The 12,889-nt window shown below is 42.0% G+C and overlaps 1 protein-coding gene across 1 annotated transcript in view; it reads right to left on the reverse strand.

Moving 5' to 3' along the window:
* Positions 1-4,197, reverse strand: part of LOC150080512 (alkylglycerol monooxygenase-like) — a 61,622-nt gene extending 57,425 nt beyond the window's left edge. Inside the window, exons 1-2 of the mRNA XM_090381478.1 lie at positions 4,014-4,197; positions 409-536 (exon numbers count right to left, since the gene is read on the reverse strand). Of these exons, the coding sequence (XP_090237604.1) occupies positions 409-536; positions 4,014-4,124 (239 nt within the window). The 5' untranslated portion in view covers positions 4,125-4,197. The remainder of the gene's footprint in view (positions 1-408; positions 537-4,013) is intronic.
* Between the last annotated feature and the right edge of the window lie 8,692 nt (positions 4,198-12,889).

Raw genomic sequence — 12,889 nt, forward strand, 5'->3', positions numbered from 1 at the left:
GTGAACCACTGAAAAGTTTCGAACGACAAATAGCATCTTCTCCAAAAGCTCTTTTTAATATTTCTTGGGTTTCTGTTGCACTCTTCCCTAATTTGAACAATTAGGGAAACGTGCAACAGAAAAGCGAATTTTTGAAACAAAAATCGATGCAAATTGGCTGTTCAGCTCATTTTTTAATAAGACGACATAAAGCTGCTTTATTCAGCATTCGCTAATTCAGATTGACTACAGATAAACGGATGGGCTATGAGTTACACTGTCTAGATGAGTTACCGAACTTGCCCCAAATCACAACAACGCTACAATTTCAAGATGGAAAGATAGAAAGTCAGTCCCCGAACTTATTGAACACACCTGTATATTTCACAATTTACCTTGTTAATTCTACTTTCACTTACACTTACTTACCTTGTTAATTCCATAAGCATTCCTTGAGAGATATTAGAAAGGGTGCTATTCATTCTGAAGCCTTCTTTACCTTTCCATCTTAAAATCACATGCTCTAAACAAATTAACGCCACTAAAAGGGGATTTACCTGAAAATAAATTGATAAACGTTAAAAGAAACCACCTCATGTTTATGCCAAGATACTACTCAGTAATAGACGAAGTAACGATTGAACAATTTACCCTCTTGAAAGAACTGTACTTATAATAGTATTTTATTTTAATTCTATTGGAATTTTGTTAAAATAACAACTTGCTTGGTATTTCTTCGACAAACATAGAAGGATATTTTCATCGTTGTAACTGTAACACTTGGAGATTTAGATTTCTGTAGTTTGATGTTTTTGGAAAGGATGAAATTAAAATAACGTGAAATTTAAAGACAATTAAAAAACAACTTGGAATTCCTAAAAAGTTCACTTTATTCTGAAAGTTCTTACAAAGAATCTTAATGGTGGACTTTCGTGAATCATCTACAGATGGTTGAAATGTCAGAAATGAAAATAGAGATGCATTTATTAAGAGAGAAATTTAGGTCCCACGATTTCCAATGTAACCCACAAATTTGAAAATTTTATGTGATTTGACTGTCATATCTGTGTAAAGTCGATAGGCAACCGAATATATAAAGACATTGATGGGTGTATTTCGCCGGAACCAAATGATGGCCAAAGCTTCATAATTAATTATTTGAAGCTGGAATTCACTAACAGTTGTTCCGAGTCTATTAAGGGAAGGTGAGGTGTACATGTTGGCTGAATTCTATCCTGCATTAAGTAGTATGGAAACTTGATATGCTCTAATGTTAGATTTTGGAGAATTTTATGGTTGTAAAACAACTTTACGTTTATAAAATACATTTCATACAGTTTAACAAATTAAGGTTCATCCTCCCAAACTTGATGTAGTGAGAAGCTCACTACCGTAGCTACTTACCTGCCCTAAATTAACTCTAAAAGGCAGTAAATATATATATAACACGCATATATATGCAGTAACGCATCTAGCAGCGCCTATTTTAGGCGGACTTCCTGAGGACTTACTTAAAAAGCCTGCTTGTTAAATAAGTCCTCAGTCATTAGTGCCAACAATATCAACAATAATACCACCAACAACAGACAACGACAATATCACCTTTTGTGCCCAGATGATATCTGCTCTACACTGTCATCTACTTTTGCTCCTGGAAGATATACCCTGTTCTATTCCACCTATCCTTCTTGCACCACATTTTCCCGTTTCCTTGACAAGAGAGTCACCTACAGTAACTTCATGTGGGACCAGCGTGTTCTGCCTTGGAGATTGCAGCTGTGTTGTCTGATACACAAGTGTGATCTCTGGCGTTGAGTTGGCAGTTGAAAGCTCGATGGGCCCCATTTTAATTCCTTCGAGAGCCTTTACCCTACTCTTCAAACTCTCATAAACGCCCATCAGAATGCTGAGTTGGTGCCTAATTTCTTCACACTCTCTGCACTGAACACACACACAATATTGGCTGTATCATGTCCTGTTCCAGAAAGCCCGACAAACATTGCACAAGTTGTACATTTTGTTAGGCCGTGATTCGTAGGAAAACTGCCCCCTTCGGTTCTCCCCCGAGCCACAGCACTTCCCCTACTTTGTGGCTGTTGTTTTGCTGCTCTAGTCGAGGAATGATTTCCATTTAAATACAATTTAATTGATCAACAATGAAAATTAATACGTATAATTAATAGATTTGCCGACAATATACACGGACTTAGTCGCTGATGTTTCTAAAACCCAACAACAACAATAACCTTACGGTATCAAGTTCATGATATACGTTACGATCGCAGTTTTGAATTAGTTGTGTCCTTACTAAAAAATAAAATTTCTTACAAAAACAAAAAAAATAAAAAATAAATAAATAAAAATTGCCTAACAAGTGATTAGAACCTTCGAGCCACTTATCACAATTGAACCCTACTGTTCCACTGCAGTACTAGTTACATGTTACGATATTCGCGCCAGAACAGCGATTCAACAGCGGTAGAAATAATAAGTTCTAATTTACAAAATCACTAGCTAAATTTTAAAATAAGCTAACAAAGGCGACTAAGGCTATTAAACTGTTTGTCAAACACGATTTGATATCTTAATTAATCAGAAAGACAGTAAAAATTTCCCAAGATCTTATCTGTTCCCACAAGCTCCAGATTCTTACGTGTGTGCCAAAACATAATTCGACACCTCACCAAGGCTTTTGTAGCTATTCGACAGTTCAATGTTTTCTCTTCTTTATCTTTAAGTTGATCATAACGATAACTGTGCTCAACTTCCTTGTTTTTGGACAAAAAACATATGAATAAAAATAATGTATTTGAAATAGACTAGGCTACGGGCGCCCTGTATTGTAGCTAGAGCTTTTGCCGTCCGGGGTGGTCCCTGAGTTTGCCGCCCCTCTCAATACACGACAAAAACACTACAAAAAGTCAAAACGACGTATAGGGAAATAAATTAAAACAGTATGTTTATTTTTGAAGTAAAACTTTAATTCCAACATTCTAAAATGTTATTTTTCTTGCTCTTCTGTTAATTAAGTAATAAAAATGACTAAGTTAACGTAAATAAAAGAATCGTCGAAAAATAAAATCGTGTCTCACGTGAAAAGTGCTATCCCCAAAAAGTTCCGCCCGGGGCGGACTACCCCCTCCGCCCTCACCTAGTTACGCCACTGCGGGCGTCACATCCACTTTCAAAGAGACAAGGACGTGTCCAGACCTAATTGACCTCCAAGTATTAAGCAATCCAACCCGATGCTTTAACTGGAACCAGTGGCGTCACTGGTTCCAGCTAATGGATAATTGCAGCAACAACGTGGTCGTGTTTTACACCACCATGTTGTTTATGTTTTGGCGGGATTGTCGAATGGAGAATCAAATGAAAATCAAGTTACAGGAACGAGGAAGATTTTAATATCGAGCTGTTTCACAAGAATTCTTGCGAAACAGTTCCAATACTTTGTATTAAATAAATATTACTTATCACTGGAACATAAACAGGATTATACTTTAAGATTAAAAAATATATATTGCGATATCTTTCAAATCTGTTTAAATAATTGAGTAATCTTCAGTTAAATTTGGGGATGAACTCAAAGGTAACAATTCTAATCAATGCGATTCCTGAAACTTTTGGTGTATGGTTTTTTGACGAGGGTGGTACAAAGTTGTATGGATTAATCAAAATGGAAGCAGTACGATATGAAAGCCATAATAAGGTATATTGATTCTTTAATTTTTTTTTTCTTTTAGGCTTTCTACATAAAATAACGCAAATCATACAAAATATAAGAACGAATATCTTCAGAAACAATAGATTATGAGGACATGGGCAAGTTATTACTGAAGAGTTTCAAACAGCTGATAAGGAATATATTTAAAGATAACACATTTAATTTCAAAAGACGTTCAAATGTACACCAAAATCTATTAGCTAGGTTAGAAATTAAATATCTTCACTTCGCATTTATTTCGAATAGCTAAATGCTAATTTTTAAGGAAAGAAAGAAATACTCAACAAGTAAAGATTTATCTGTTACCCACCTCGTTTATGTAGTTCGGTACATCTTCTGCTTTCTCGTATTGCGTTTCGGAGGGACTCGCCAAATAGAAGAAAAAGCGAAATCGTGAAACGATGTAATTTAAAGCATCCATTAAAAGTTCGTTAATGAGGTTTCACTAATTCTGAAAATCCTGCTTCTTGCTGGGAAAAGAATGTTTTCATAAGGTGTCGAATGACTGTAACGTCCTCACCTTGACTGTGAAGCTTTTATTTTATTTAGAAGAGGGTTTCCCCCTTGGGTCCTAAAAATTCAAGGTTATTCCCATTAAACGGTCGAGATGCCGCACTAAACAAGACAGCACAAGGCGTGTTAGCCAATGTCTGTCTGCTCTGTGGACATCGCCTTTAGCAGATCGCCCACAGAATAACTGATGTAAAAAGGAGGAAGGCGGGGCGAAAAATGATCTTGAAGAACGAGAATGAGGGGGAGAGCGAGAATGAAAATATTAGGAAAGAAGCTATAAATTTACGTTCCCACGAGATGCTCAGTTTACTGTAGGCGCCAACCACAGTGATGCGCAAAATCGTAAATATATGAAGGCGTTCACGGTGACAGGAACGTATAGTATTAGCTCAGCGCACTACAAAGTTTCTCAATTCAGGGACAGACTGACCATGGGTCAAGATAAAACCTCTCCAGGACAAAACCGCCCTAGGGCAAAACCTCGTGTGCCAAGAAACCCTTTAATGCCATTATTTAATATGTGAAGATTTTTAGTGATCAAAATGTGACTGGGGCAGAAAGAAGGTTAGTAAAATATGATTCAGCAAATCCCTTGGCTCTTGATTTGTTTTATAGCAGTACGCGGCTTGATTTTTCCCGAACTTTATGGAGCAGAGAGACTGAGGGTAATTAGACAAGTATACAGAGGCTGCTCAGAGGATTCGGTCCTGGGTACCTTCCTTTGGAACCTCGTTATGGATAGCTTTCTCCACATTGACATGGGGGAGGTCTCCTCCCAGGCCTTTGCGGATCACCTCATCCTCACTGTGGCTACTGGCTGTAGAGCCCGACTGGAGCCCATTGCTAATGACGTACTCGGCAAACTACAGGCCTGGGCGAATCATCATCAACTCAAGATCTCCCAAACCAAGACAGATTCCATCCTACTAAAAGGAAAGTTGAATGCTTCCCGACCACCGCAGATCAAAATCGATAACAAAACAATCAAATTCTCAACAGAGAACCAACACCCAGGAGTGATCCTCGACACCAAACTGAATTTACAACCGCATCTCAAGTACCTTAAAATCAAGCTCAGGAACTACGTTGCACTCGTTGCCATGGTCTCCAGGCGCGACTGGGGAAGGAATAAACGATCACTCTCGCTCCTCTACAAAGCGGTGTTCATCTCGATCATCGCATACGCCCCTGGAATTTGGTACCGGAAAGCTGCCACCGTGACAGGCAGGAAAATGCTTCCAGAGGTTGATTCTGCTCATCAGAGGTTGAGCCTGCTGTACCGTCAGCACGCAGGCCTTCCAGATCTTTTCTGGGGCCCTGCCGCTTGATTTAGAAGTCTTCCAATGCAGACTGTCGTACCATCTCCCTAAGGGTGCATCCCAAACCATCCTAGACTTCATAACAGACCCAAGTAACAACAAAATAGTGGAAAAGAAACGACTCCATGGCCACCTACAGCAGTATAGCAGACGAGATGGAACAACTCCACTAAAGGGGAAATTAACCACAAATTCTTTCCCAGTATCGACAAGGTACTGGGAAAGACCGAAACCTCCCCCATGGTTTTCACCCGGACTTTTCACCACTTACCTTCTAACGGGCCGCGGCTCAATCAAGAACAAACACATCCTTGGGAACAGTGGATGATCCCCTGTGTGCCTGCGGGGAGCAGGAGATCTGGTCTCATTTCCATGATTGTCCACTTTATGAGGTCCTTTGCGGAACCATTATCTCTACCACCTACCTGGTAATCAGAATTCCACCTCTTTGATATCCAAGAAGAATACCTTGCCCTCACCTGTTTTTCTTAGGATCTCTTCACTAGAAGAAGAACACTCCTGCAAGTTGCTCCTGTACTGGTGCCCCCTGAAAACATTGCCACAACTATTAACTGAGAGGAACCACCTACTTCGGCTTCTCTGCCTAGGAAACTCTCCACAGGGACACAGATAATGTTGACATCGAACAAGACAATTTTCACTGCACTGAACTGACTATCAATGGACTGGTCTTTATGAACAAACTTAACCGACAGTCACTAGACTGACAAGCGGAAGATGGTGCCAAATGGCGATCTTACCTGTGCACCCTCACACAATCACTTTTATTTCTATTCCAACCCCTCTCCTTTTGCTTGATGGGTTATTTTTGGTTTTTAGGAGCATTAGCAACTAAGGCCATATTGTTCCAGGGATATGCGGTGGTCATTCCCTGACCTTTCCGCATCCTCCGTATTTGGTGGTCACGGGCTCGAAACCCGGTCTAATCAGGAAGCGTGTGATTCGCACTACTGCTCCTGCCCACCTGGATACGGAGGCGCCGCTTGATGAGTATTACTACCCATTGCCCCACATCAGAACCAACCCAGTTTGTATGGACCTACCCCTTCGGGAATTGACTGGGCGTCAACGGAACAGAACTCCAGAGACAACGCCTGAATTCTACCCCTAATTGGGCGGCAGTTATTACCTGCCCTTCGAATGATTATCTCTGGGAAATGGGAATTGGACTAAACTGAGTGCGACAACCAAATCTGGGCGGGACTGTGTCCCATGTTTGACAACCCTTGGAAGATACTGATGCTAGTGTTCAGGGATGCCTCCCTGAACCATGACTAAGCACGACTCTAGTGCAGCTTGCTGCCTTTACGTCCTTTGGCGATCTGTGCCGAGCGCTTTGGTCTGACCCACTTTGCTTCCTTATCCCCGGGGACACAGATTTTCTGTCCCCTCCCCACCCACCCCCTTTCCTTCTGGTGGGGGGCGCTGTTGTCTGCCTACTTGGTTAGTCGCACATGTTTACTGCTCCAGATTTTTGCTTTTAAAAATTAATGTTAACAATGAGTTTTGTTTTAAAACATATACCAACGGATTCCTCGTCGTGTGGACTATCGTGGGAGTAAGTTTATTTTTGATTTTTGGGTTCTCCGCTGGGATATTTTCGTTATTTATCCGGCGCTATTGTCTGTGGGCCGGGTCACCACGCCTCCATAGACATAGCATTGGAGAGTGCGGTCACTCTATCTTGGCCGCCACGAAAGTATCTAGGCGACCTTGACTGGGGGTGGGTTTCCCCCTTGTGTGCTGACAGTGGATAGATTTGCTTGTGACTTAAGTGCGCTTGAACATTCCGGCAGCTCTGCTGACCTTGAAATTCTCAGCACGTTTTCTCTCACTGACCTTTCTCCTTTGCTGACCGACGGCAAAAAGAAGATCTGTATTGTCTTCCTCGGAGCGTCTACTGTGCTACAACTGATTCTATCATGTTTTCTGTATTCCCTCCCCCCCCACTTATTCAAAATTTCCGCGACTGACTTTCAACTCCTCCCGTTTCTTGCCCCAAATTGACGCACGAACTTGTGCTTCATCGCATGCATCCTGCAGCTGTTGTGGAGGACTTTACACCGTATAGCTTGCATCCCGCTAAACCAGAGAGCCCCGCAAATCCGAAATCGTAGGGAAATGGAGAATGGAATGGAAGAGACAGAGCTTGGTGCTCCAAGCACAATTGAGGTCACGCCACCAATACAGGGGACACAACCAAACTCAACCGAAAGAACAGAGGAGACCAAGGATCCAAAATCGGTCACGAAGAGGAAAAATACAAAATCGACGTTACCGAAATTTGATCGGGAAACCCGGAGTAAAAGTGAGGCCAAGCAACCAAGCGATCAGGTGGGAGGACTTGAAGAACAGCATAAAATGCCAGAGGGAACCATCCTAGACCCGACACTCCCACAGGGAACTGTGCCAGAGCAGACACTCCTACTGCGTATGGCCCTCGAAAATATAATGAAGGAGAATAGTAGTAGGATCTCTTCATCCATCCGTGCAGAAATAATCCTGCAATGGAATAAGCTGGAGACCATATTAATGAATACACATACAAATTACCAGAGAACAATGGCAACCCTGGAAACCCTACGTGCAGATGGCGGCAATCAAATGCCACAGCGCACCCCATCATATGCTCAAGCGCTGAGGAACACACCCACAGAAACACTGAGAATGGGCAAGGCCACAGAAGTTAAAAAGAAAACACTTCTCACAACGCCCAATATAGTCATTTTAAGACCAACAGGGGAAGAAACCAGTACAAGTGAGGAAATCAAGAAAAAAGTAATCCAAAACCTCAGAGAAGAATTCGGAGCAACCAGAATAAAAGCCATAAGAAAGACCAGAAATCCAGGGATAGTAACAGAAACGGAGAGTAAGGAAGAAGCAGAAGGAATTATAACAAACCCCAAGATCACTACACTGGGCCTCACAGCGGAGGCCCGGAAGAGAAAAAGGCCCTCAGTGGTTATCTTCAACATAGACCAGGATTTTACCCCTGAACTTCTGGCGGAGGAGATCTACAGAAAGAATATAAAAAGTGCACTCCCAGACCGGGATGGGAAAGTGCTGGTTTCCCCAAAATACAAAACCAGAGTAAATAACAGTGGCAACTGTAATTGGGTCATAGAACTTGCCCCTGAGGCTTGGCGAATCCTACGAACACAGAGTACCATCTATGTGGAGTGGAGCAGTCATAAGTATAGGGAGCATGTGGCAGTAATAAAGTGCTATAGGTGCTGCAAGTATGGCCACACCTCCCATACCTGCAACCAGAGAGAAGCTACGTGCGGCCACTGCTCAGAGAAAGGGCATGAATTTAAAAACTGCCCAAACAAGGAGAAAGATCCCATATGCGTCAATTGCAAATCCCTGAGGCTGGACCACACACACTCCATACGGGATGCAAAATGCCCAACGTACCAAAAAGTAAAGAGTGTATTCCAACAACGAATTGATTATGGGGACACACCATAAGAAATATAACTACGGAGTTCTGAAGATACACCAGATCAATGGGCAGCGTGCCAGGGCAGTGGTTGACCAGGTGCGCCACAAAGCCGATGAAGAAAATGCCGACATCATCCTTATCCAGGAGCCCTATACACACACAAAGCAGATCAGGGGATTCCCAATGAGTTATAAAATTATCCAGAGTGACGAGGATACCCCATGGGCAGCAGTAGTAGTGAGGAATCCGGAAATAGCGGCAACAAAATTACCACAGCTCTGTACGCCCTGGGCTGCCTGTGCTTATATAATCAGCTCAATTGGGAGCTTCTACGCAATTTCATTGTACTGCAGACCTGGTGTGGAAATCGACTTTGCTATCACATATCTCCAATCCGTCCAGACAACCCTAGCAGGACAAAGAATAATTGTAGGAGCAGATGTAAACTGCCGCTCCCCTGTTTGGCACAGTGCCACGCCGGACCGCCGCGGAACCAGAAATGGACAAAGACTGGACGAATTCCTGGCAAATTCAATCCTCACAGTCAAAAACCAACCCTTTAACCTGCCAACATTCTGCAATACCTTGTGGGAAGCCACGATTGATATCACCCTGACCACGAGGAATATTGAAGCCCACGTGACCGATTGGACAGTGCAAAATGCCTGGACCACATCGGATCACCGTACAATAACCTACCAAATCAGAAGATCAATGACAAAAATAACTACAAACAGACAATTGGCAAACAGATTCGCAATCCAAAAGGCAGACTGGGAACTCTTCAGAGTACAACTGATCATCAAGGCGCAAAAAACGCTGGAGGAACTGGACAGACAGGCGGTGGACAGTGAGATTAAAAACCCAGATACACTCCAAGAGAAAATCACCAGTATCATAACTGAAGCAGCAGAGACAGCGATGAAGAGGAAAACCCCCTCAGTCGGGGACATGCCCTGGTGGACTCCAGAATTGCAAAGATTGAGAAAACAGGTCCAGACAAAACGGAAAGAATTCCAAAGAGCACGGAGAACATGGCCACCAACAGAGGTAGCAGTACTACGGCAACAATACAAAGAGGAGCGAAACACCTATACAGAAAAAATTAAAAAGAACAAGCGAGCCTCTTGGGAAAACCTGGTCTCCAAGACAGGGAACGAGAACCCCTATGGCGTAGTGTATAAAATCACCACAAACAAGCTCCCCAGGGGAGATGCATCCACTGTAACGAGGATGCCCAATGGAAGCCTGACCAAAACGTGGGAGGAATCGATTACCAATATCCTTAGTGCTATCATCCATGAACCACCAGATATCCTTAATGAACAACAAAAGGTAATATGCCAGGCAAACCAAACGTATAGAACCCAAGAAATAGAACCGCCCTTCACAGTCGATGAATTACAGGGTGCGGCCTTGTAAATGCGCAACAGGAAATGTCCCGGCCCGGATCTCATAGAACCAGAGATGGCCAAAAAAGCCGTGGAATATATATCGAACCTGATACTTAATCTCCTCAACCGATGCGTGGAAACTAGGAACTTCCCGACAAGTTGGAAGACTGCACACCTAAAACTTATCTTAAAAAAACCCAACAAAACTCTTCGAAGACAGACTGCCGATCAGAACTGCGGCACACATCAGGGTAATGAATCAAAGTTGATATTTTCCACAAAATATATTAAATCCGAGGTCATCTTGCAATGCTTAGCGCGATACAACTTTCAAAGTCTACATAAGATGTCCACTGAAGAAGCCATAGACGAGATTTCGCGGTTACTCTTGAATATCGCCCGTCTAGGAGCAGCGAAAATATTAAAGATCTCAGACAGAGCGAGCTCTTGGTTCACTCCACAAGTTAAAGTTATGTTTAAAAAGAAGCAAAAGCTATACCGAAAGTGGAAAAGAACTGGACACCCGACTGATCGGACAACGTATAAATGCGAAAGGGCAAAGTTCTTTCGACTGAAAAGACAAGCATATTTTGAGGTTATTAAGGAAAAATTAAAAAAAAGGAAAGAGAATAGTTAGCAAGAAAAAGAACAAAAAAGAAATGACGGACCAGCTGTTTAGAGAGTGGACAGAAGTCATATTCGGAAAACCTTTGAATGAAAAGCAGAAAAATTGTGAGGAAAACATCAGCGAGATGCAGAAAATGATTGAAAAACTGATGGATCCCACTGGCACTAACCGAACTAGAGATAGAAACATATTACGTGAAATTAATATCAGCAGGGAAAACTTAAAGGAAGCTATTAACTCGCTCCCCAATAAAGCAACGATCGGGCCGGACCAGTTCCCGCTATTCATGATAAAAATATGTAGTGCTTACATAATCGACCAGCTCCACCACCTCTTCCAAAGAATACTAACTGAGGGGGTTATCCCGAAAACATGGAAGAGATATTACGTAAAACCAGTTCCAAAAATAAACAATCCTAAAACCAGTAAAGATTTCAGGCCCATCGCAATCGGATGCTCTCTGCAAAAAGTTTTTGAGAAAGCAATCCTCAACACCGTCAATCAGCACTGCTTTGGGGACAGGCCAGAATACTTACATTCTGTGCTTCCTCGAAGGTCGACTATAACAAATTTAATGGAGACTCTACTCCGAATACAGCTAGCTTTAAACAATAAACAACAGTTGGACATCGTTTTCCTGGATGTAGCAGCAGCCTTCGACAACGTCTCAATCCCAGCTATAACAGTAATCCTCAAGGAGTATTTCCTCATTTCAGGAAGCACTTTAAACATTCTCACTAACACCCTTCAAGAAAGACAAATTATCGCAATAAACGGGAAACAAACAGCAACTTACTGTATCTCTAGGGGAGTACCTCAAGGGGGCGTATTGTCCGCCACCTTCTTCGCAATAGCACTAACCCCATTTTTAGCTCAAAACTGTGAGCAATTTATTACATATGCTGACGATTTGAAATTTTTTGTAATCTCCAAAGAACAAGAAACTGCACCCCACCTATCAGAGGAAGCAAACAAGGCAATCAGGAAACTAGAAGAATATCTGCACTACATTGGCCTGAAAGTTAATGAAAAGAAAACTGCCCAAATGACCTTCACAATAAAAAGAAGAAAAATGAAATTACGATTTTCGTGAACAATACCAGAGTCCAAAAATCTCCCGCACATGTTGACCTCGGCCTTAAGTGGGATGAAGGATTAAACTTCATACCTCACTTCGAATACATTACTAAAAAGACATACGCAGCACTCTGGAGCACTAGACAAGAACTCACCGGTCTCCGAAGCCCTCATCTCATGATCCAATACATCCTTAAATGCGTTACACCGATTCCGTTGTACGCATCGACTATCTGGTCATCGGCCCCTGAGAGCAACATCAAGGCCTTCTTAGGAGTAGAATACTGGCTCCTGAGATGGCTAAACAAGATTGCCGGGAAACCGTTTACCATCTCAAGAGCGGTCTTGTCTGCCAATCTGGACATCACACCCTGGAAGTATATCATCACAACCAGAAACATCTTAACTCTGGCAAAGCTACTAACGGAGAGAATAGATTCGCCGAAAGTGGGAAACGTGATCACTCGCCCCCGGATGACACGACCGAGAATAAACAGAGAAGAACCAAGTCTCAAGTGCCAACTGACTCAATTGGACTCTCTGGGGAGATTTTTCCCAGCAAATACTGTGAATTATTTTAATAATTTAAATATAGATGCAGAGAAACTATGTACAGACAAAATGTATAGGACAGAAATATTTGGTAATGTGTACCGGCAGGTACAAATATAATAAGAAGACTAATTTAATAATTTATATAATAATATTTAGCATTTAACAACCATTCGCAATTAATCCATTAACACATATTCTGTGTTTTGTCATCTTCAAATATTGTAAATAAGTTCA

The sequence above is a fragment of the Mastigoproctus giganteus genome, chromosome 9 (assembly GCF_048544385.1).
Source record: "Mastigoproctus giganteus isolate SK-2022 chromosome 9, ASM4854438v1, whole genome shotgun sequence".
NCBI classification, from domain to species: Eukaryota; Metazoa; Arthropoda; class Arachnida; order Uropygi; family Thelyphonidae; genus Mastigoproctus; species Mastigoproctus giganteus.